Source organism: Hypanus sabinus, chromosome 5 (genome assembly GCF_030144855.1).
Source record: "Hypanus sabinus isolate sHypSab1 chromosome 5, sHypSab1.hap1, whole genome shotgun sequence".
Lineage (NCBI taxonomy): Eukaryota > Metazoa > Chordata > Chondrichthyes > Myliobatiformes > Dasyatidae > Hypanus > Hypanus sabinus.
Window position 1 is genome coordinate 134055029 of NC_082710.1, and position 26203 is coordinate 134081231.

Here is a 26203-nt window from a genome sequence, read left to right on the forward strand (position 1 = left end):
TCTTATTGATTGCTGCCCTCATGCAAGACCCTTATATGTTTAGTTACTAAGCATAGTACTGTTCCCAGACTTCTTTCACGCGTATGTAAAGCAAGAGGGCATTTCCTAATGCAGGGCCTCGAGCTGAAACGTTCACAATTCTTTGTTTCCCCCCCCCCCACCCCGACACGTACTACCTGACCTGCTGAGTTCTTTCAGCAGTTTTTTTTAAAATTTGCAGCACAGGTTTGGAGGAGGCTGAACACGATGGATTTGAAGTTTGCTCTGTGATCACTGGTGAATCATTTCCTTGACTCTGGCTTTTGGCGAAGAATCTTGAAAGGGGAGCATAAGTCTGGCTTTACTGCTTCAGGTTGTTGGGTGTTAGAGAGCTGAGACCCCTGCATATGTTCTGATCTGCAAACGTTCACCCTGCTGCTTTCCCCATTATAGAGCTTATCTTCATTCCCATTCCCCCAGAGGAAGTCACAAAATAATAAATGGATTGACTTCCAGCTTTTCTGGACCAAAGTCACAAATAAAGAGAAAATTATCAAACGTATTCCCTGCCGCCGAGCGCCATACCATTTCCATAATCACTTAATCTATGAAAATTGAATGGTTAATTAATACTACAGCTAATGTGTCTTGATGCCAGAGGTGCTAAATTAATGGCCTGCTTCTTGAGTGATCTACAGCAGTTTAATGAAGATGGAAGAATGGCAAATGCAGGCCCCCTACATAGTCTATCCTCTCAATTTGGAGTCAATTAATTTGAATTATCCATTAATTCAATTCATTGCCTCTTTCACTACTATTGTCAGTATGCTAAATGGCCACTGTAATTTCTGAGAATTCTTATTTTAAACATAATACTTCTGCTCAAGTCAGAGCAATGTTAATGTTTGATGTGTGATGTGCAACATCTTTAATAAAAATATCTTTGCGATGTGTACAGTTTCTGTACTACTGTGGCATGAAAAGTGCTGATTCACTTAATAGATTTCCCTGATGACTGACAGGCAAGGCTGGCTGTTACTCACATCGATGAAAGCGATCAGTTCATTAACATTGCCTCCTGTTCCACAGCAGCAGTGTAATGTAGGGGAGCACTGAGCTTCCTTTCAACTTAGCTTCACACGATGAAGTCCAAGGAGTTGTGAAAGTGAAGCAGTCAGTTATGTTATGGTACAACTCTCTCCAACCCCGAGGCAGAAGTCGTGCACAGAGGTGAATGGTGTTCTCCCTCTGTGGTACTTACGGCTCAGTTGTCACTCCAAACTTTGAGTAGGTTGGATGGGTCACTATCTTTAGAGAGGTAGATGGGGATATGACGCTGGATTGGGTGACAGCTGGGTGGGGTCTTGAAGAAGTGCTAAATAAGAGAACCTACCTGAGATATATTCCCACCAAGGCGAGGTCCTCCACAGAGAGCATCCCTTTAAATACCGCTGAAGTGCTTGTCACAGGGATTGTGGAAGTCTGTGTCTGGGTGAAGGGAGAACGGGAAGTGCAATCCACACAAGTGCATTTGAGACCCCAGACGTAGCCTCCAGATCTTCACTGCACCCTGTTGGATATCACTGCACATTGTCATACCTCTGGCACTGAAACAGGGCCTTCAGCTTGCCAGGCTCTGCAAACCATCCGCCCATTTTCACCAGTCCTGCACCACTTATTCTCCCTACCACCTCACCTCGGATTCGACCACTCGCCTGCGCGCGAGGGGCAATTTACAATTAACCTACCGACCTGCGTATCTGTGAGTTGGAGGAAGGAAACCAGAGATCCTGAAGGAAGTCTGCAAGGTCACAGAGTGAGCACGCAAACTCCGCGCAGGCAGAGCCAGAGGTCAGGGTCGTGGGAGCTGTGCCCTGACAGCTTTAGAGACTGTACTATTCATCTTCCAAGCCCCAATCTGTACCTGCCCTGGCCTGTGATTCCTCCTGTGATCAGCCCAGCAGAAACGACCCGGAATAAAACATACAAACTTCCAATCTCTGTGCACCAAGCCCCAATTTTTAAATATATGTTACTTTGCAAAGGAATTGAATCGCAAAGTCCGACAAGTACCTGGCTATCCAATTTCTAAAGATCTCACAAATATAATGATGTTGTAGCGGGTATTGTGATAGTTGAAGCTTTCAGGGTAGTGGGATAACTGGAATCCTGAAATGAATGATTAAAACCTGACAGTTCATCCTCTGGTAAGTGCCACAAAGGTGTGAGTTGGTAACTTGTGTACATTAATTTCTGCACCCACCATTCTCTTCCATTGATCTTCTTGGAGCTGAGTTTCAAAAGCAGATTGTGTCACGCTTGTGTTATTGTGCAATGCACAGAGCAGAGGGCTAATTTCAGCTTCCAAGAAACCAGCCAGTAATGGACAAAGAGAACTGAACGGAACCAAAACAGAAAGCAAATTCTAAACCCCTTCCTGACTTGCAGTAGTCGCGGAGAAGCCTTTCCTCCAGAGGCCGATGGTTCCGGTCTCGAGTGGAACTTAACACTGATCATGCAGCATTCTTGATAGTTTCCAAGGATTGAACAAATCAGACTTGCAGCATTAAGACCAAAGAACTAATTGTAGACTTCAGAAAGGATAAGATGAGGGAGTACGCCCCAGTCCTCATAGAGGGATCAGAAGTAGAAAGAGTGAGCAATTTCAAGTTCCTGGGAGTCCGTATCTATGAGAACCTAACCTGGACCCAGCATACCAATGCAGCCTTTATATAGACAAAACAAGAGGCTATATTTCATTCAGAATTTGAGGAGATTTGGTGTGTCACCAAAAACACTCGTAAATTTCTAAAAATGTACTGTGAAGAGCATTCTAACTGGCTGATAAGGAGGAGGTGCTACTGCATAGGATTGAAGTAAGCTGCAGTTGTAAATTTGGTCAACTCTATCATGGGCCTAGTGGTATCCAGGAGACCTTCAAGGATCGGTGCCTCAAAAAGACGGTATCCATCATTAAGGACCTCATTCACCCAGGACATGCCCTCTTCTCATTGCTACCATCAGGAAGGAGATACAAAAGCCTGAAGGCTCACACTCAGTGATTCAGGAACAGCTTCTTCCCCTCTCCCAGCGGTATGATTTCTGAAAGGACATCGAACTTATGAACACCACCTCACCACTTTTTTTTGCACTACTTACTTAATTATTCTATATATATGTATGCACATGTATATTTAAATTGTAATTCAGCTTTTCTTTCTATTATTATGCATTTCATTGTACTGCCACGGCAAAGTTAACAAATTCCATGACATATGCCGGTGATATTAATTCTGATGCCGAGCATTGTACAAGTTTCTTTCTTCTTAGTAACTGCCTCTGTGGCACGGGAGATGTTTATTTATTTAGGGATGCGGCGTAGTAACACGCTCTTCCGTCCTAATGAGCCCAGAGTACCCAGTTACATCCATGTGACCAACTAACCTGCTGACCCATTACGTCTTGAGGAAGCCAGCGTACCCAGGGAGTACAAACACCTTATGGGCAATGGCACAGTGAAGCGCAGGTTGCTGGTGCTATAATGGCATTGCAGGATATCAGCTATGCTGAATGATGTCTGTTTCACAACTCCAGCGACCCAGGTTCGTATCTAACCTTGGATGCAGCCCCTTTGTGGAGTTTGTATCCTCGCTCTCTATGATTGAGTATGTTTTCCCCGGTTTCCTCCCACGTTCCTAAGATGTGCTTGTTTTCAAGTTAACTGTCTGCTGCAAATTACCCCAAGAGGAGGTGGGTGGTGAGAGAATCATACAAGTATTTGTGGGCTTATGAGTTAGAATGAGTGACAAGGAAATATGTGGGTGCAAGCTGACCTAGATCCAATGGGCTGAATGGCCCCCTCTCTTGCAATAAACAAATAGAAAATTATGGGATGTATCTGCCGCAGCATATAAGATTCAATTTCAAGATTCAGAGTACATTTATTATCAAGACAGTGTACAGCCCTGAGAATGTCTTCCCATAGATAGGCACAAACCAAAGAAAACTATACAACCTATTCAAAGAAAATTATCAAACCCCAAACGCCCAAGAAAATAAGAAATCACACAAACAACAAAAAAAGCAAAAATCACAGAATGCAAAACAGCAACGTGTGAAGTCATTGAAAGAGTCCAGACATATTCAGGACTGTAATACATTCGATTTTGGTTTAGTAGTTGATGTGCAAATTGTTTTAAAGGTGAAAGTTCAGCTCTGCAGTTTGTTTTCTACAGTGAGATTAATCTCTGGAAGATTAAATACAGCAAATCTACCCACAGGGTAATGTTTTCCTCAGTTCCAGCATAGGGTGAACATCCTAAATTAACCACAGTAGTCGGGGTGTGGCATTTCCAATGTTAATCTTAGTCATGTCCTGGATAATCTTACTTTGTATATTGATCCACAGAAACTCCCCAAAAGGCGTAGAAGCAAATCTAAAAACAAAGCAGAAAACGGGTATTCAGAAGGTCAAGTAGCTTCTGGCAAGAGAGAAACGGTGCTCATGTTTGAACTGACTGCATGCATACTCCTTGATCTGCTGAATGTTTCTAGCATTTTCTCTCTTATCTCCCAATAAAACCTGAAGCAGCCCCCGTGGGATGCATTTCCAGGAGCAAGCAGACTAGTGGGGTCAGTACTGGAAGGAGTCTGTTTTGCATTAAGTTTAGAGACATGCATTGCTGCTAGGCTGGAAATTTGGTGCAAATCCAACACTGGCCTCAGCCTGCCTTGATGATGGACTGCACACCAAGCTGTGCCAGGATGAGATCATCGTTCCCTTGCTGCAGAAGAGCAGGTTTTCAGCACCTTATGAACAACCCAACCAAAGATCATTTTTTTAAACAACAGTAGGGCACATGCATTTGAGGGATCACACTCCAGGCTCGAGGATTGCAACAAAACTAAACATCGACTTATCTTTACCTCACCCTCGCCGGCCCCCCCACACCACCACTTTCTGCAGAGATTTCTCCATCCAGACTCTCCTTGTTCATTCATCTCTCCTTACTGATTTCCCTCCCAGCGCTTATCGCTGCAAGTGGCCTAAATGCTACACCTCCTCCCTCATCCCCACTCATGGCCCCAAACAATCTTGCCAGGTGAGGCAACGTTTCACCTGCAAATCTGCTGGGGGTCACCTATCGCGTCTGGTGCTCCTGTTACGGCCTCCACTATATAGGTGAGAGCCATCGAAAATTGGAGGACCTGTTGGTTGAGCAACCCCACCCCATCCACCGCAAGCAGAACCTTACGATGACCAAACATTATAATTCCCATTCCCATTCCCGTTCTGACATGCCAGCCCAGGGCCTCCTCTTGTGCCAAGATGAGGTCACCCTCGGTGGAGGATCAATACCTTGTATTCTGTTTGGGTAGCCTCCAATCTGATGGCATGAATATTGATTTCTCCTTCCAATTAAAAAAAAAATTTCCACTTCTCTTCCTCTATTCCCCATTCTGACCTTTTACCTCTTCTCACCTGCCTATCACCTCCTCCTGGGTCCCCTCCTCCTTCCCTTTCTCCCATGGTCCACTCTTCTCTCCTATCAGATTCCTTCTTCTCTTGTCCTTGACCTTCCCACTTAACTTGGCTTCACCTATCACCTTCCTGCTAGCCTCCTTTCCCTCTCCCAACCCTTTTATTCTGGCATTTTCCTCCTTCCTTGTCAGTCCTGAAGAAAGGTCTCAGCTTGAACTATCAACTGTTGGCTCATTTCCGTGGACGCTGCCTGACCTGTTGAATTACTCCTTACATTTTTCGTGTGGTGCTTTGGATTTTCTGCATCTGCAGAATTTCTTGCATTTGTGATAATGCATCAGAATAGATGAAAACAGCTACAGTTTGTGTCACAAATGCATGGCATGGTCAACACTTAGAATTAGAATCAGATTTATTATCACTGAAATTTGCTGTCCCGCAGCAATGCTGTCAAAAATTAACATAAATTACAAAAATGGAAAACAGAAGGAATAATGAGGTAATTTCATGGACCATTTAGAAATCTTGTGGTGGAGGTGAAGATGATGTTCCAGAATTGTTGAGTTTGGATCTTCAGGCCACTGTACCACCACCTCAATGCTGGTAACAGTGGGGTCTTTAGGATGATAGATGGTGAGGTCTCTTGGATGGTGAGTGTCTTTAGTGACGGATGTCACCTTCCTGAGGTACCACCTCTTGAAGATGTCGTTGGTGGTGGACGAGGTTTTGCCTATGATGGAGCTGACTGAGTTACAACCCTCTGTGGCCTCTTGTGGTTCTGTGCAGTGGAGACTCCATACCGGATGGTGATGCAACCACTCAGAACGCTGTCCATTGTACAAAAGTCATTTGTGACATACTGAATATCCCCAGACTCCCGGTGAAGTAGAGTCACTGGCTTGTCTTCTTAAAGCTGCTCACCCTTTCCACTGCTGACCCCTCAATGGGGAATGTTATGCTTTCTCCAAGCTTCCTGTCCCAAAGTTGAGTGTATGATGTGTCCAAAACCAAGATATGATAGGTCAGATACTACAACCATTCTTCCCCCCCCCCCCCCCACCCCATCCTATTTCAGTTCGACCAATTTCATTGTTTGGAATTGTTAATGTGTGTTCTTTTCATTGCCCGGGCCTCTGAGCTGACTCGGTTACTTGTAAGCCTGTTAAGGTAATCCCTGAATTATCTGGAGCTGAATGTGTTGCTGGGCTACTTCAGGGAGAAAATTACATATTAAGCACGTGGGCTGGGTTGGAGTCACATAGAAGCCAGACCAGGGAGGGAAGGTGGATCTCTGCCCTATAAAAGACATGAAACAGGTAAGATGTAACAGCAGTACAAGAGATGCTTGAGAAACACAGTGGGTCAGGCAGCATCAATGGAGGAAAATTGTAAGTTGATGTTTTGGGTTCAGACCCTCATCTGGACTGAACAGAGTATCTGTAGTCTGCTGTATCTTCCTTCTTCTGATCCACTGTCTCTTCTAAATATGCCAGGTTTTAAGAGGTTTTCCTCCTCATGGTCTAGCAGAATGGTCTCAATCCAAAGTATCATCTGCCCACTTTCCTTTATAGCTACTGCTGAATGCACTGAGTTCCTCCAGCACCTTGTGTGTTACTCCAGATTCCAGAGCTTGCCATATCTTGTGTCTCCAAGATGTTACAATGACCTGGAGGATTCACAGTCACCCTTGCACAGAGTTAGACAGCTTGCAAACAGCTCCTTTGATCCAAGTAGTCCATGCTGACCAAGCTGCCCCACTCAGACTGGTCCCATTTGCCAGTGCTTGGCTATAACCTTCTAAATCCTTCCTATCTATGTACCTGTCCAACTGCCTAAAAATTGTTTTTTTTTACCTTCCTAACCATTTCCTCTAGCAGATCATTCCACATACATACCACCTTTTCTGTTTTAAAAAAAAGAAAAAAAAAGGCCCTTTATTTTAAGTCGTTTCCATTTCATTCTAAACCTGTGCCCTCTCGTCCTCGTTTTTTCCAGTGCTGGGAAAAGTCTTGAGTTTGTCCGCCCTTTCTATGCCCCTCATGATTTTACATATTTCTATAAGATTACCCCTCAGTCTCTTATATTATAAGGAATAAAGTCCTAGCCTGTCCATTCTCTTCTCCCTATAACTCAGCCCCTCAAGTCCTGGTATCATCCTTGAATTTTTCTGTGTACTCTTGCCATTTTAATAATATCTTTCCTATAGAAGGGCAACTGGCTTACTGTTCCACTCTCTCTTCAACACCCTCTGTGATGGTTTTGATCTTGTGTATCTCGATCTTACATTCTGGCATCTGAATTATTAGACTGGTACACAACGTTGTCGATATTATAACCCCAATGGCAAGATAAATACAGGAAAGGCCTAGAACTAGATAGCACGGGAAACTTGAAGTTGACTGAAGAACGTTGAACATAGTGCAGTATAGCTTAGTGTTGTGATGACTATATAAACCCACTCCACAATAAATCTAACACTTCCCTCATAACTCCCCACTCCCAGTTTTTCTGACATCTACTGTATTTACCTATCTAAGAGTGTCTTAAATGTCCCTATTGTATCAGCTTCTACCACCACCCTTGGCAGTGTATTCCAGTCACCTGTCGCTCTCTGTTTAAAACCAAAAGTTCCTAAACTTTCCTCCACTCACCTTTAAATGGATGCCTTCTGTTATTGATTATTGGCACTCTGGGGGAAAAAGTTGTTGGTGGTATACTCTATTTGTGCCTCTCATAATCTTATATAGACCACAAACCATAAAATATACAGCAGAAATTAGGCCATTTGGCCTATTGAGTCTACTCTGCCATTTCATCATGGCTGATCCAGTTTTCTTCTTAGCTCTAATCTCCTGCCTTCTCCATGTATCCCTGTATGCCCTGACGAATCAAGAATCTATCAAATTCTGCCTTAAGTTCTGCCTGCACAGCCGCCTGTGGCAAAGAATTCCACAGATTCACCACTCTCTGGCAGAAGAAATTCCTTATCACCTCTCTAAATAGACATCCCTCTATTAGACAATAGACACTGAGGATGTGTCCTCTGGTCTTGGACTCCCCACTGTAGGAACCATCCTCTCCAAATGTACTCTATCAAGGCCCTTCAATATTCAATAGGTTTCAGTGAGATCCTCCTCTCATTCTAACTTTCAGTGAGTACAGGTCCAGAGCCATCAAACAGTACTCATATGATAAGCCTTTCAATCCCGGAATCATTTTGTTGAACCTGCTTTGAACCCTCTCCAATATCAGCACATCCTTTCATAGATATATAGCTGCTTCATTATCACACAAGGTCAAGAATGATCCTTGTTTAAAACATAGAACAGTATAGCACAGTAAGGGCCTTCAGGCCCACAATGTTGTGCTGACCAGGTAACTTACTTCAAGATCAATTCCTTTCCCCATTGGCAAGATAAATATCAAGCCTTTCCCTCCTTCATGGCCTTCCAGTTTTCTTTCATCCATGTGCCAATCCAAGAGTCTTTTAAATGTCCGTAATCTATCTGTCTCTACCACGAACCCCGACAGTTCCACACACTCACCACTCTCTGTGTGTTTAAAAAAAAAACTTCCCATGACACTCCTCCTATACTTTCCTACAATCACCTTAGAAGTATGTGCTCTCGTATTAGCCATTTCCGCCTTGGAAAAAAGGCGCTGGCTGTAACTAGATGCTGCACAGTAACGTAAGACTCAGTCAGAAAGGTTTGTCACTGGTGCCACATTTTTCACTTCAGATGCATGTCTAATGACTTCATTCCCCCTGCAATGCGTGTTGCTGGATCTGGGGCCACATGGCTTCAAGGTGCTCCTGTTGTCATGCACTCTCAGAACAAGCAGCTTTTAATAGCAATGCTCCCTGTGCGGCAGTGTGTTTTAAAAGGAGCCTCCCTGAGCAGGTCCCAAGCTCGGAAATGGGAATCTGAGTCGGCCTGATTTCCCCTTGACTGCATTTGTGCAGTTGCTGGGCAACTCTCACCTCACCATTACCAAGATACTGTTGGATTAGAACCTAAATTGACTTTTTTCTTGTAGCTTAAGTTTCTTTATATCTGTGTGTGTTTGTACAATCTCCTGTTTTTAATTGTTCAGTCAATTTTTTAAAGTAATTTATAATCTAATTGATTCTGTAAAGAAATGTGAACACCGAGCAATCTCCTGTGTTGAGCAGCACGTGTTGGGGGTAAGAGAGAATTGTTGACATTTTGGGTTGAAAGCCTGAATCAGGCTCTTGAACAAAAGGGGATAACTACTTCACTTGCCCCATCATTGAAACGTTTCCTCAACTGATGATCTCACTTTCAACGACTCTTTATCTCATGTTCTCGCTACTTATTGCTATTTATTTATATTTGCGTGTGCTCAGTTTGTTGTCTTCTGCACTCTGGTTCATCTTTAATTGGTTCTGTTATAGTTAATTTACTATAGATTTGCTGAGTGTGCCCACAGGGAATTGAATCTCAGGATTGTATATGGTGGCGTGTATATTCTTTGGTAATAAAATTTACTTAGAACTTTGAGAGTGAAGTTAGCCAGCATACAGAACAGAGGGCGAGTAGCGAATCGTACTCACAAGGGATTCGCAGATACTAGAAATCTTGAGCAATGCAGCCAAAATGCTGGAGGAAACCAGAATAAGAAGGTGGGGGGAGGAGGAGAAGAAATAAAAGCTGGCAGGTGATAGGTGAGAACAGGGGAGGGTTCTGGCTTCTGCCCCCTTCCTTTCCAATCCTGGTGAATGGGCTCGGCCCGAAATGTCGGCTCTTTATTTCGCTTCATGGATGCTGCCAGTTGTGCTGAGTTCCTCGAACTCTAGCTTTTCCAGCTTCTTTGTCTGCAGCCCATGCCTTGCCATAACCAGAGCTGTTTCATACCTGTTCTTATCAAGCAATTTCCTTATCTGTCCAGTTTGAGCTACTTTTCAGAATAAGACAACCATGACTTGTTTGCCTTTGTCTTTCTTCAGTTCGTGCTTACAGTGGAGTGAGTTAGATCCTGTTAGTTACACCTAATAAAACATCTGCACCCACAAGACTGGCACCTCATTTGTGACTGCTGAAGCACCTTCTGGACAATATTATCTTCAGGTCCAACGATACTGACCAGCTTACCCGGCAGAGCACAACTTTCCACCAATCCACTCTCACTTCTTCCATCCACCAGTCTCAATTCCAACCCCTATCTCACCCCCATCCACTTACCCTCCCAGTTGATCAAAACTTGGCTTCAGTGCATACCCTGCCCACTGGTCCTTTCTCTCCCATCACCCCCTTGGCAGCGCCTCCCATTCTCATGATTTACCTGCTAGCCTCCTTCACGTGGAGAGGCAGTGCAGAATGCGGTTGAACCCATACCTTAACCCTGAAGCCCCATTGGGTCGTTCAGCAGGAGCTGTGAGATCAAAATGGTGTTAGCACATCTTATAAAGGTGGATAAAAGTGCCCCTCTGCTATTTCTGGCCCTTTTTGTTTTACCCAGACACTGTAGGACCACATCTGCTGATTAAGCCCACAGCAAAGTAAACTTCTCATGCAATTATTCACCAGGGACTGGATGATGTATTGCTTTACCCCTTGAAATAGAATCCAATCAAACCCAGACAATGATTAAAGGCTAATCTCACAGTTTACTGAACACTCACAGAAACTATGCAGTCTCCTGGCCTTCTGCATTTCAGGACAGATGTTGCATTTTTTTTTGCTAAGTGCTTTCCAGAGCAATAACTGGGAGGTTGTCACTGCGGTAGTTTTAAAAACTAAATAAAGAAACAGTACTGGGGTATTGAATGTTGACTATTGTTTGTTTTTTTTTGTTTTTTAGAAAAAATTTTAAGAACACTAATAACTCTGAAAATAAAAGGATCATGCTTTCTTGACTTGGTCTGTCTGTGACACTAAAGTTCAAAGTAAATTTTATTATCAGGAAACATGCATGTCCCCATATACAATCCTGAGATTCTTTTTCCTGTGGCATATTCAGCAAAACTATAGAATAGTAATTATATCAGGACCAATAAAAGATCAAATAGAGTGTAGAAGATGAGATGTGCCAGTGCTATAAGATGTGCTCTTTGAGACATTGGATATAAAGGGACAGTGCACAGTTAAAGGCAGGACCGTTAGTGACATTAATGTACAAGGGGGTGTTCTTGGTTAAGTCGACAGCTCCTGAAAAGTGGCTGCACAAGTTGATCGGGTGGTGAAGAAGGAGTGCAGCATGCTTGCCTTTGTTAGTGGAGGCGCTGAGTTCAAGAGTCAGGTAAATGAGCTGCAGCTTTATAAAAGTCTGTTTAGGGTTTGTGTTCAGTTCAGGCTGCCCCATCATTGGAAGGATGCGGAGATTTTTGCCGTGGATGCAGAGAGATTTACTGGGACACTGGCTGGGTTGGAGGGCACCTGTGTAAGAAGAGGTTGGGCAAACCTGGGTTGCTTTCTCTGGAGCAGTCCAGGTGGAAGGGAGAACTGATAGAAGCTTGTAGAGTTATGAGAAACATAGATAAAGTGGACAGTAGTATGAAAAAGGAATTAGTGCTTTCCCGGCGTACATGACAAATAAATCTTCTCAAGCTTCTAGTTGGATACAGATATTGATAGTAACTGACAAAGCATTGGTTATAATCAATACCTTAACGCGGCTGAATGTCTGAGAAAATTTTATTCGTGGATGCCGGTACTTTCCCCCGTGGGTCACTGAGTCTAATATAGAGCATAAGTACATAACGATTAGGAGTAGGCCATCCGGCCCATCGAGCCTGCTCCGGCATTCAATAAGATCATGTCAGATCTGGCCATGGACTCATCTCCACATACCTGCCTTTTCCCCATAACCCTTAAGTCCCCTACAATGCAAAAATCTATCCAACCTTGTCTTAAATATATTTACTGAGGTAGCCTCCACTGCTTCATTGGGCAGAGAATTCTACAGATTCACCACCCTCTGGGAAAAGCAGTTCCTCCTCATCTCTGTTCTAAATCTGCTGCCCCAATCCTTGAAGGTGAAGGGGGCAAGTTCAAAGGAGATGTGCAGGGTAAGTTTTTGTACACGGAATGGTGGGGTGTCTGGAATGTTCTGCCAGGGATTGTAATGGAGTCAGGTGCACCCCAGAGGCATTTAAGAGGCTCTTTGGTAGGCTTAACTTTATTTTCACTGGGATATGTTTTGAAATTTGTTTGTGGAAGCAGCACAGTGCAAGACACAAAAATTTCTTTGTTACAAAGAGTAAATAAATAGTGCAAAGAGAAATAACAAGTTAATGTGCGGTGAAGGGAAGGATATGGACATTGTGTAGGCAGTAGGGATGAGTGTAGTTCAGCATTTAATTAGATTGGCACAAGATTCTGGACCAAAGGGCTGGTTTCTGTACTGTTCTTTTTCATTCCATGTTGTTTTATGTTCTGAATGTTGATGCTTCACTGACTACATGTTTTCACTTGTACCCGTCCCAAGACAACTTTGGTGCGGATGAGTGCCAGCAGCTCCACACCCTGAGTGTCAGTCTTGAGAAATCAAAGGCCTAATGAAATCAAATATCAAAACCTCACTGGTCTGCGGAGAAAAGGAAAATAATGAACTAGACCATGTCCCAAATTTGTCCGTTTGGATACTGCTGCACCTTTGTGTCTCCCTTCCCTCAAGGGTGGTGTATATTTTGTTCTCACTGGAAGTGGACATTGCTGCTTGGACAACATTTTTTTTTCTCGTTCTTACTTACCTTCAAGATGGCTGCTTTGCCACCTTGAACTGCTGGCGTAATGAAGGTGCTGTTCGACGGGCAGACCCAGTGCCAGTGAAAAAATCGCAGTGAAACTCCTGGCCAATATTGTACCCATTTTGGAGAGGAATTTGGCAGTCAATGGCATTTACATACAAGTGCTATTCTTGTCCTTCAGGTGGTAGAACTTTGGGAGGCCCTGACAGATTCTGTCAGTGCACTTTGTTGATGATGTGCTCTGTGAGCTGGGGGCAAAGGGATGTGTAAGGCAGTGAATGCGGCGCCAGTCAAATTGACTGATGTGAAACATCATGAGCTTTGTTGGAGCTGCCCTCGTCCAGAGAAATGGAAAACATTCAATTGCACCCGTAGTCAGTGGAAGGGCTTTGGGCAATCAGAATGAGCTGTTTTGCCACAGGCCTTTTTTCTGGTCACTACAGCATTTGTGGAATCACGGCAGCTTGGTCAGGGAAATGAGAATGGAGGTTTAACCAAGATGTTGTCATTGGATCTCAAAAAGAAAAGGAGTTGGAAGTGGAGTTGAAATGACCATTGCCTGCCACTTGTTAGTGCAAATGTTGTTGGGTTATTAGTGTCTCATGTACAGTGAAAAGCTTGTCTTAAATACTGTATACAGAACAAGTCTCTCTCTCTCTCTCTCTCTCTATCTATGTCTCTATCTATCTCTATCTATCTATATATATATATATATATATATTGGGTAAATGCAAGCAGGCCTTTTCCTCTGAGGTTGGATGAGACTAAAACTAGAGGTCATAAGTTAAGGATGAAAGGTTAACTATTTAAGGGGAACATAAGGGAGAAGCTCCTTGTTCAGAGGGTGGTATGAGTATGGAATGAGCTGCTAGTCGAAGTGGTGAATATAAGTTTAGATGCAACATTTTAGAGTATTTTGGGCAAGAATCTGTAACAATTTGGCATAGACTAGATGGGCCAAAGGGCCTTTTCTGTGCTATACTGTGGTATGACTCAAAAAGCAAAGATCACTAGGGTGTTTCAAGCAATAAAGAAACATCTTGTTTAAAGCAATCACATGGATAATCAAAACCACAACTTTGGAGTAAAAAAACTGGGATTTTAGATGGGAGGAGAAGGCATCAGAAAACCTCAAGTTGACTTTGACAAGATAATCCTTTAAATCGTTTATCTCAATCAATAAACAAATACAAGCTCCTGAATCATTGGCTGATGTTCCTGGGGGCAGTTTTAATGCAAAATTTAGTGAGTGTAGTTGGTTGTGAAATCAATTGCAGTCAAACAGAGAGAAAAGAATTCACCACAGGCATATTATGTTTTTATTCCAGCAGTTCATTAATCATACATTTCTCAAATCTCTTGCTGGTTCTTTACTGTTCCAATTCTGTGTAAAATGGCCATTTTTATGTGAGGCAGCTGCTTTCCCCTGGAGGAGTACTTCCTATGGGGGATCAGTCCCATCCTTTAATGTCTGTCTGCAATCTGGCCCAAGCCACTTGCAGTTTCCCTGGCTGAGTTCAGAAAGGGTGTTTTCTTTCAAACAAAGCAATAGCAGGGCAGGTCCTCTTGGGCCTACAATCATGGGGCAGGCTGAGTCATCACCCCAAATTGGACAACTGAGTTAACAGCTCACGGAGGGGGAGAAAATGCAGATGCTGGGTGTCTGAAGTAAAAATAGAAAACAGTGGGAGTATTCTGTAGGTCGGGTAGCATCGGTTTGTGATGATTGAAGTTGTGGGAATCTTTTTTATGCAGTGAATTATTTAGGGTACCGAATGCACTCCTGAGAAGAGTGGAGAAGGTAGGTACTACTGTAGTGCTCTTAAAAAGTAACTGGTAAAAGACCTTAGCGGAAAGGATTTGTGGGATCCCAGGGAGAGAATGAAGGCATAGGAATGGCTCAATCTGTCATGCATAGATGTGGCACAGACATGATGGGCCAAGTGGCCTCCTGTGCTTCTGCATTGTGTTATTCAGCTCTGCTGTGCGGCACAAATGTGTGAACTGCATGGATTGTTGATTGTGGTGGTTGGGTTTTTGTTAGACTTTTCTGGCTGGATGTCTGGCTGAGGGTGTGGTGGGGGGGGGGGGTGCAAGTGGACCTTTGACTCATAACTCCTATTTCCTTTGCAGTGGTCGGACGCCTTTGAAAACATAATGTTAATGCTCGACGGGATGCCGGCAGGGAGAGTCAAACCCGAGCTCCTGGACTCTGAGAGGGGGGTAAGTCAAAGTGTGCAGATAAATCCCTTTCTCCCAGCAGCAGTAATTACTTCCAGACAACATGGTCTCCTTACAGCCTAAACCACAAAGTGTACTCATCCATCTCTGGCCCTCTCCTCCTTCTGATGATGTGATGTCTGACACCTAGGAGGCCGACATGATATCGCCATGCTCAGAAGCCAGGGGAGAAAAAGTGTTAGTGAAGGAAGTTCAAATGCTCCTTACAACAGATTGCAGTTTTTTTGTAAGATATTCATATTTTATGCACCTCCATCTACTGTATCTTGTACATATAATGGCTCAGTGAATGGCAAACTCCTTTACCCAGCAGCATCTTATTAATAACCACAATATCTGTGCTTGTAAAACAGTAAGATAAGAAAAGGATGAAGAAATTACAAATCTACAATAAAATTAATATTTAAAAAATTAAAATCTAATAATCTAATTTCTTCCTACATAAACTGAAAATTTATAACAATAGAGCATCTGTAAACTTCCTTCAAGTGCATTTGTTGGTATTTTGCTCTAAAATTAGCAGCATGCCTTTGCTACCTTGGGATTCTGTGGAATTTCCTCCCTATGGCCATCTCCACCCCTCCCCCCTTACAATGTGGCTGTAAACCAATTATAAAAAAAATGAAAGTGATTTAGGGACAAAATTCCTTATTTTAAACGAATAAGCTAGTTGATGATCAGAGACATGCAGCTTGGAGTGTTGTTAGGCTGCAGATCACAGAGCTGGGGGAGATGGTTTGTGAACAAAAGAGGCAATGTCATATTTTTGTACTGTGTCTGAAATTCCTTAAATCAATGGAAGCAGCTCAAAGGTGATTAGGAATAAGCAATTAATACTGACCTTATAATTCAGAAAATACGGAAGTTGAGGGGAAAAAGAATTCCACAGGAGGGATATCACTTGCTGAAATTTTAAACACAACATGTTCTGCGACTTACTGCTTTTTGAGGCGAAGTGGGACAAAAATAGCTGGAAAAATACAATGATCCAATGTGACTGGACTGTTCTAAACTCATTCTAAGAAACTGCTGGAAATTAAACAGTTGGGCTGTTTATAGGCATGGAAAGGCATTCCTAAACTTCACAGAGTGGAAGTAAACACTGCCAATAACAGAATATTAAAATGGAATGGCATTGAATGAAAACCATTAGCTATTCATATTGGCTTTCATTCAAAATTTCCTCCCATGTGACATATCAAAGGCAATTTATTTCTCATGCAGGAGCTTTATTTCAGGTTTTTATTTTATAGAGCATTAATTCTGTTTTATATTTTATCAAATAATAAATTAATGTAACATCTCGGTATAATGCAAACTGAACTGCAGTAACATAACCCCTGACCAAGGATAGGTGATATTTTACTAAACTAAAAGCATTTTCAAAATTGTGGCTCTTGTGTAGAATTTTGCATTTATTCAATAAATTCTTCATAAATACAATTGGATTTAACTGTGGAACCACTCACGCAGTGATCCCTTAAAATCCCACTGTATATCCAAAATTGACTTGAGAACCAATGATAACTCAGATTTTTATATTCACTTAAACTGTTAATGTAACAGTTGACTTAAAATTAACTCTGAATAAAGTGGAGCCAGTCATAGATTTATTCATTAAATAAATATTACACAATAGGTCCTAGAGTCTACAGAACCCAAACAACCATCTGGACCAACAGTACTACTATGCCAGTAGTTGTTTTCCATATAATTTTCCTGTCACATTATTGCATCCAAACACATCATCCTATTCTACTCTCTTCTTTTTATAATTTTGGTGTGGCTGTTCACCTCAACCGTACCAGGTTGTATTTTCCATGTTCTCACCACAAGCCTTCTCCTGAATCCCTTACTGAATTTGTTGGAGATACTTGTATCTGTGGCCCTAGTTTTGGGGGAAACCTTAGCAGTGGAATTAGACTCTGTGGCAGCCATTTTGTTCAGGTTGCTGGGAAAGCTTTGAAAACACCACAACGCGATTCACTGCACATGTCCAGCCGTGTAATGCACATCAAGTAAGATGCCCTCTTCTTTAGGGCTTATGGAGTGCCTGCTGTAAAGATACAAGCGATGGCATAGATTAGCATGGAATACAGTGCAGGTTTTATGCCACCTTTGCCACTTCAGATCATAATATGAAATAGGCTCTAGCATCTGGTTAATTTGCTCTGGCTGTTGCTGGCTTTCTGAGATTGATTGCAGAAGCCCCTACGGGCATTGTGGGAGGATATTTATTAACCAGTGTTCTGTAGTTTCTTCCTGATATACAAGACTGGTGAATGAGCAGAGGCAAATTCAGAACAGAAAAGTGAGGGTTTGGATGGGGCAAGGGTAGGAATCTCAGCAGAAGACTTTGCCAGTGCCGGCCACTCTGGGTGTAATGTCTTTGGTAAGGAACACACTGGGAGATGCTCATGCTTTTACAAGACAGGGAATTGGCCACCAGTTGTAAGGTTTCCATCTATTCTGTCCCTTTTACCTGTGCTTGGCCAATATCTCTCGTATCTGTTCAGTTGATAGAAATGTGAAACAAAGGAAGAAAACAGTGAGGGGTTCACATTCCACAGATGCTGCCTGACCTGCTTAGCTTGTGCAGCAACTTGTTTGTTTGTTTATTTAGAGATACAGCACAATAACAGGCTCTTCCAGCCCAATGAGCCCGTGCCACTCAATTACACCCATATGACCAATTAACCTACTAACCTATTCATCTTTGGGCTGTGGGTGGAAACCAGAGCACCCGGCGATCACGGGGTGAATGCACAGACAGTGGAGGGAAGTGGAACAGGGTTGCTGGTGCTGTAAAGTGTTACGCTAACTGCTACACTACTCACTCCTCATTTGCTTTGCTTAATAATACTGTAATGATACTAATACTGTGTTGGAGTTAAGCCTCTAAGATTAAGGGAAGGGGGCAGCTTAGAAATGGTTGTTCTATTTATACGTGGATAGTCAGAGTTTATGCCAGTAGATATTTAAATGGTGTACCTTAGTTTGTGCAGGTGCGTGACATTATGTTCACATAATGACATTATGGAAGTATGATGTCATGATTGCATTTCCGTATGAAGGTCATTCTGAATTCTTAGCATTAACTTTTGTCTATTGATTGGCATTAAAATCTTGCATCAGTGAAAGACATTTTGGGTACAAGGATCATGAAATGTAGGATTAAAGGGAATCCCAAGGCATTCTATACATACATCAGGAGCAAGAGGAAATCCAGGGAGAGGAGGGAGCATTTACTTGGATACAGAGGATGTGGGTGAGGTCTTTAATGAGTACTTTACAAGGAGGATGACATGGAACACCTGGAGATCAAGGCTGAGAGTATTAATATGCTCAGGCCTTCAATGTAAAGGAGGAGCTTTTGTTATATCTCTTAGTTCCCAGGGGCTGATGGGATATGCCTCGGGTGTTTGAGAAAGGAAGGAGAAGAGATTGCTGGGGCCTTGACCAGTATACTGTGTCCTTGTCACAGGCAAGGTCCCAGAGGTCTAACAAGCAGCTAATATTGTTCCGTGATTCAAGAAGGGAACCACGGATAATCCTGGAAACTATAGTCTGTTGAGTGTCATGTCAGTAACAGAAGCTACTAGAGAGGATTCTTATAGATAGGATTTATGAGCATTTGGAAAACCAAGGCCTAATAAGTGAGAGCCTTCACAGCTCTGTGCGTGGCAAGCTGTGTCTTACTAATTTGATATTTTTTTAATGTGGTGGTTGATTGCTGGAAAGTAGAGCTGTGGATGTTGTCTACATGGATTTTAGTAAAATAGTTGACAAGTTACCTCATGGGAGGCTCATCCAGAGGATTAAGATGTATGGGATCCATGGTGAATTGGCCACTTGGATTCAGAACTGACTTGCCCACAGAAGACGAAGGGTAGTGTTTGAAGGAACTGGAGGTTTGTGATTGGTGATGTTACGCAAGGATCAGTACTGTGACCACAGCTGTTTAAGATTTGTATCAATGACGTAGATGAAAATGTACATAGGTGGGTTGGTAAATTTATAGATGATATGCAGATTTGGTGGTGTTGTAGTGTTCTAGTAAAGAATACAGTGGAATGTAGATCTGTTGCAGATATGGGCAAATAAATGGCAGATGGAATTTAAAATGTTAAGTGTTGCACCTTGGTAGATCAAATGTTAAGGGCAAAAGATTCTTTAACAGTGTTGATGGACAGAGGAATCTTGGGTTCCAAGTTCCTAGCTCCCTGAAAGTGGCTGCACAGGTTGAGAAGATGGTTAAAAAGGAATATGACATGCTTGCCTTCATAGTCAAGGCAATGAGTTCAAAAGTCAGTAAGTTATGTTGCAGTTTCATAATTGCATCTGGAATAATGCATAGAGTTCTCGTCGCCTTACTATGGAAGAATGTCAAGGACACTTACCAGGATACTGCCTGGATTACAGGGCATGTGCTAGAATGAGAGATTGGGCAAATTTGGGTTGCTTTCTCTGGAGCAGCAGAGGCTGAGGTCTGATGGAGGTTCATTGGGTTGAGAGGAATAGATGGAGGAGACAGATAGTATCTTTTTCCCCAGAGGCCATGAATTTAAGGTCAGAGAGGGTAACTTCCAAGGAGATGTGAGGAGCAAGATTTTTTTTAGTGGTGGATGTCTGCAATGTGCTGCCTGGGGTGCTGGTGGAGGCAGATGCATCAGGGACTTAGGCACATGAATTTTAGGAAAATGGAAGGATATGGACTATCTAAATGGAGTCAAGTTAGGAAAAGGGGAAGCACAACGAGATCTAGGTGTTCTTGTACAACAGTCAATGAAAGCAAGCATGCAGGTACAACAGGCAGTGAAGAAAGCTAATGGCATGCTGGCTTTTATAACAAGAGGAATTGAGTATAGGAGTAAAGAGGTCCTTCTGCAGTTGTACAGGGCCCTGGTGAGACCCCACCTGGAATATTGTGTGCAGTTTTGATCTCCAAATTTGAGGAAGGCCATTCTTGCTATTGAGGGAGTGCAGCATAGGTTCACAAGGTTAATTCCCGGAATGGCGGGACTGTCATTGGAGCGACTGGGCTTGTATACATTGGAATTTAGAAAGATGAGAGGCGATCTGATTGAAACATATAAGATTATTAAGGGATTGGACAAACTGGAGGCAGGAAGCATGTTCCCGCTGATGGGTGAATCCAGAACTAGAGGCCATGGTTTAAGAATAAGGGGTAGGCCATTTAGGACAGAGATGCGGAAAAACTTTTTCACCCAGAGAGTGGTGGATATGTGGAATGCTGTGCCCCAGAAGGCAATGGAGGCCAAGTCTCTGGATGCATTCAAGAGAGAGTTAGATAGAGCTCTTATAGATAGCGGGGTCAAGGGATATGGGGAGAGGGCAGGAATGGGGTACTGATTGTGTATGATCAGTCATGATCACAGTGAATGGCGGTGCTGGCTAAAAGGGCCGAATGGCCTACTCCTGCAACTACTATCTATTGTCTATAGTGCAGGCAGAAGGGATTAATTTGATTACTAATTTAATTTGTCCGGCACTACATTTTGAGCTGAAGGGCCTGTTCCTGTGCTGTACAATATTCTATGATTGCAGTAGTGTTGATTTCTCAGTTTTTAATTAGCATGCAATTACTATAATCTGTAACTTGTACTATATGTACAGTATATTATCATGCCACTATTAAAGCAGGTTGTATGTTTAAGAGTTTAGGTACTAAAGTTATCTCATTTCTTTTTCCCATATTAGATATTTATGAAATACTTATAAATATCAGTTCAAGGTTTCAAGTTACTGATTTTTATTTTTTTAACAACATATTAAAAAAAAACTTAAATCCAGATATATAGTTATACCAAAGATGTCTTTGGAGGTAAATATCATGTAGAGAGACAATACTAAATGTGTAATATTGAACTGTCTAACTGTGAAATATCCTGGCCAGTGCTTTCAGCAGTTGATTCAATGGGGAAAAAGTAAGGAAATTGTACAATAGGCAGCAGCTAAACAGATAAATCTCATTTTGTAACAGCAAAACCTCGAGCCTCAATTTTGGTCATTTCTTCATGTTGAATTCTCCAGATTGGTCTTATTCAATATAGCATTCATTTTCAAAATAAATGCTTCCTTTTAGACCCATTTTTCAGGCAGGTTTGTATGCGTATTTGCTCTCAGGCAATGTGATAGATGAAGTAGTTCATTTTTAAGCTCTTATTGAAGATTCTGGCTGTGTTTCAGAGCTAGTTTAAGGAAACTGATGACCTAGCCTGAGATCAGTGTCTGGCTGCGGTGTTGTGGCACTGTTATGTCTAAGAATGTAGAATTTAACTTGATCATATTTTAAAACATGAGGAAAACTGACAGATCAACCAAACTGTTGCTTATCATATGAACCTATTCCCTTTAAGAGATAATATGATCTGGTAAAAACATGGAAGGATTTTGTGTCTAAGCCAACATAATGACAGATGGAAAATAGTGGAATTTTTATTCCTAATCAATGGTTGTTAATTAGTTTTTGAACATTAGTCCATTAAAATCTTGTTTTGAGGCAAATCCTGGTCTCTTGAAGCTGCATCTTAAGATAAACTGAAAACTTCAATTAGCAGTTCAATTATACTTGCTATGGTAAATTGATACTTTAAAAATCAAATGAAAACCTGAAATGTTTGTTATGCTATAAATATTTATGACCTTAAATGTGGTCTGCGCATGCTGTACCTGCAGTTAGATCTGTCTGATCAGAGTGGGAGGGGGAGGGAGAAGGGAAGGGAGAGTGTATTAGGCCTTGAAGATAAACTTTTCCTGATCAGTAAAAAGTGTGGGAGGGTTTTGCCTACAAGTTCCTACCTTCCTTTAGTTTCTCTTAGGTCAAGGAGGCCTGGTCAACCAAGGTTAACCCTAAAATGAGCATAAAAGAAATAACAGACTTAAAGGAGTGATCCATGGTTGCGAACATACTGTCTGGGCTATCTCATCCCACTGTCAGTCATGAGTAGCTGGTTTTGAGGTGATTTGGTTTTTGTTTGAGATGTGTGGCAAGTGTTTACATTCCTTCTGGTGATTATTTTTGAGGCTTAAAATGATCACTTATGACTTATTACCATATCTCTTTCCTAAGTTTTTCTTCAGTGATTCAATATTTTGTTTTTATTCCCACCGTGCTGTTTTATTGCTAAATTTACATTATTAAGTGGAGTTCTTCAAAGAGAAAACAAGTTAAAAGTGCAGGAGATGTCTAACCAATCGTGCGGAGTTTTTTTTGCGGAAGGACAGCTGTTGAAGGCAAGGTAGTGGATGGTGTTTACATGAGCTTGACAAGGTCCCACATGGGAGGTTGGTCAAAAAGGTTCAGTCGCTTGGCTTTCAAGATGAGGTAGAAAATTGGATTAGATATTGGCTTTGTGGGAGAAGCCAGAGAGAGGTAATTGAGGGTTGTCTCTCTGATTGGAGGCCTGTGGCTAGTGGTTTGCCGGAAGGATTGTTGCTGGGTCCATTGTTGTTTGTCATCTACTTCAGCGATCTGGATGATAATGTGGTAAACTGGATCAACAAATTTGCGGATGACACCAAGATGGGGGGTGGAGATGGTTTAGACGATCAATAAGAAATATACATATATAAAAAAAAGAGGGCAAAAATAGTGAGGCAATTTTCATGGGTTCATTGTCCACAAAGAAGTCTAATGGTAGAGGAGGAGAAGTTGTTTTTCCTGAAACAAGTGCCATCAGCCCCTGAACCTCCCTGTTGGTAGTAATGAGAAGAAGGCAAGTCCTAGATGATGGGAGTCCTTAATAATATCTTATTGAGTCATCGATTTTTAATCATGCCTCAGACACAAATTAGAGGATAGGCTTAAATGTCCTGTGTAATACAATGGTACACAATGTTTGAAATAATGTCAGCCTGTAGCACAACAGACGCAAGATGACAACAGTGATTTGAGACGTAGTGTTATAATGACAAAATATTGAGGTTAGGCAGAAGTCACAATAATGGTGGGAAGAGAAAAGTCTACCTAACTCAGTTCTTAACAAAACACAGAGCATGATTGTCTGAGATTCTGAACACCTAAGCCGACATTCTCGCTGGGGACAATGACTAAATGATGCAATTACATAAATCAATACAACATCTTCATCTCTCATTATCGTTTATGTTCGCTCAGAGACATTAAGTTCCATGCTGTGGCAGCAGAAATTCAAACATTTCACCCTTTTTTTTTTCAAATCCTCCAATGACCTTGGCCCTCCACATTCAGTAACAACTTCAGGCGTGTCATCCAGCACCGAAACAGGGCCTTCCGCCCATCATGTCCGTTCTGACTGAGGTATCAGTCCTCACTACCCCACTGACTGGTAATCAGTCCCTGGTTTTCTATCCTATCCAAGCTCAGCTTGATATCACTGAAGTGGTCTGAAACTCTCTGCCTCCACCACCTCAGTCACAATCAGGTTTATTATCAGGTGAAGTTTATTGTTTTATGGCAGCAGTACAGTGTAAGATATAACAAATTATTACAAGTTTCAGTAGAAAGTAAGTAGGTAGTACAATAGAGGAATAACGAAGCATGTTCACGGGTGGTCATTAATCTAATGGAAACAGTGAAGAATCTGCTCCCAAGGCCTCCTCACATTCCCAATCTTAACCATTGTCTGAGTGAAAGCATTCTTCTTTGGATCTCTTAAACCTTTTACCCGTCACAATAAACGTAAACTCACTAAATTCAGATACCTTTGATTTGGGAGAAGTTTCTAGTTATCTGCCACATCCATGCCCTTCATAACTTTGTATACTTCTGATTTAATGCACATCCCCAGCTTTAGTAAGCCCACGTTGTGTCCCTGCTAACATCTGCAAAAGCCCAACTTTCTTTCCTGCCCTAAAATGTTCTGTAAGCTTGGCTTAATGGGGTAATGTTTTTTTGGGAAGCTCTTGTGTTCATTATTGACCGACAAGATTCCTGTAAGGTGCCGGGATAGTTTAAACACTGAAAATAGATTATTGAAGGACTTTCAAATTGACAGTGGGTGTAGAAGAAAAATTGGGAATTAGATTGGTTTGGTGTTTGGAAAATTATTACAAGCCTGCAATTGTTTCATAACTGTGTCACCCTTTCAATACACAGTGTGGATTACTTTTACTTTGTTTTCTACCAAAATAAGAAAAAAAGTATTTTTTCGTAACTCTTTAAGACATGCCTTTGATTTATATAAAGGGTGCTTCAGATGGTTAACTCCATTTTGAAGTTCGCACCGATCACATTGATTTCTATAGGATCTTAGAGAAATCTTCTGAAGCATTCCAGAGAAGAACTATGATTGCCATCCTTAAAAAAAAACAAGATGGTGTGACCAAGGAGGAGTTGTGATTTGGCCAGGCAGCATGTCCTATGTAGTAGTTAGCTGATTAACTAGTTAATTTATTCTTGACTGAATTGTTTGAAGACAGAATGTTGGTCACTGGACTTTTTTCTAATTAAGACATTGAGCATGAGGCTCACTTGATTTTGCAGTTTATTACTTCACTCGAATTTTTGATGCTCCTCCTGCATTGCACACAGCTTGCAGGTTAGTACCAAAGTAGATCACGTGCTAAACTCATGGAATGGAAGCTGATGCAGTGATCCTCTTATTCTGAGGAAAGAGATCGCTAACTGAGCTGCATATCAACCGATAAAGGCTAGGAGATTGCCATGTCCTGACGTTCTACTGTTATTATGGGTATTACTATTATGGTTACATCAAAGCCATTAGGAGACCAACAAAATCTCTTCCAACATCCTGAGCTAATTCTGCTTTGTACCTTCTCATCCCAAAACTTAATGTGCTGGAGATTTCCAACAATTATTTCAACTGTAAATGTTCTCCTGTTGTGAGGAATATCTGATAAAATATAGTTTTAAGACTGACACAATTGAATACAATCTAATAGATGGCAAAGACAAGTTAGTTCTATGCACAGAATTTGGGAATAAACAAGAAGATCATAAAAGAACGGACAGGGAACACTGTTATTCAGCACCAATAAGTAAATTCTTCTGCAAATGAGATCATTGTACTCTTAATTCCCCACAACATGTACCTATAGTTGCTGTTCTACTTATTGGAATTGTGTTGTAGCAGAAAAAGTTACTGGAAGCACTTTATATCTTGATATTTACTTCTGTGGGATGGGTTAACTTCTGCACTGTCTAACAGTATGCTAACAGACTCAACAACAGAATATTTGCTGCCACGCCATCATCTCCTTAAAAACTAATCAATAAGCTTCAAGACCTAGACCTCAACACCCCCCTGTGCAATTGGATCCTGAGTTTCCTCACTTGCAGACCACAGTCAGTTCAGATTAGCAACAACATCTCGTCCACAATCTCCATTAGCACAAGTGCACCACAAGGCTGTGTACTTAGCCCCCTGCTCTACTCACTTTACACCTATGACTGTGTGGCTAAGCACAGCTCCAGTGCCATATTCAAGTTTGCTGATGACACCTCTGTTGTTGGCTGACTCCCATAGGAAGGAGACTGAAAATCTGCCTTAGTGGTGCCTCAACAACACCCTTACTCAATGACAGCAAGACTAGGGAGCTGAATATTGACTTCAGGAGGAGGTAACCAGACATCCATTTCACCAGTCCTCGTCAGAGGATCAGAGGTGGAGAGGGTCAACAACTTTAAATTCCTTGGTGTTATCAATTCAGAGGACGTGTCCTGGGCTCAGCACGTAAGTGCAATTAAGAATAAAGCACAAAAACCTTTGTGAAGATTCAGCATGACTTCTAAAATTTTGACAAACTTCTATACGTGTGTGATGGAG

At 41.9% G+C, this 26203-nt stretch overlaps 1 protein-coding gene across 6 annotated transcripts in view; it reads left to right on the forward strand.

Annotated features, from left to right (window-relative positions):
* Nucleotides 1-26203, forward strand: part of klf12b (Kruppel like factor 12b) — a 271202-nt gene that overhangs the window by 127212 nt on the left and 117787 nt on the right. For 5 of the 6 annotated variants that reach the window (XM_059970437.1, XM_059970434.1, XM_059970439.1 and 2 more), the window contains exon 3: nucleotides 15306-15395. In XM_059970437.1, the coding sequence (XP_059826420.1) occupies nucleotides 15330-15395 (66 nt within the window). In that variant the 5' untranslated portion in view covers nucleotides 15306-15329. Of the gene's footprint in view, nucleotides 1-14859; nucleotides 14974-15305; nucleotides 15396-26203 lie in introns of those variants that run through there. The other variant, XM_059970438.1, reaches the window with a different exon arrangement.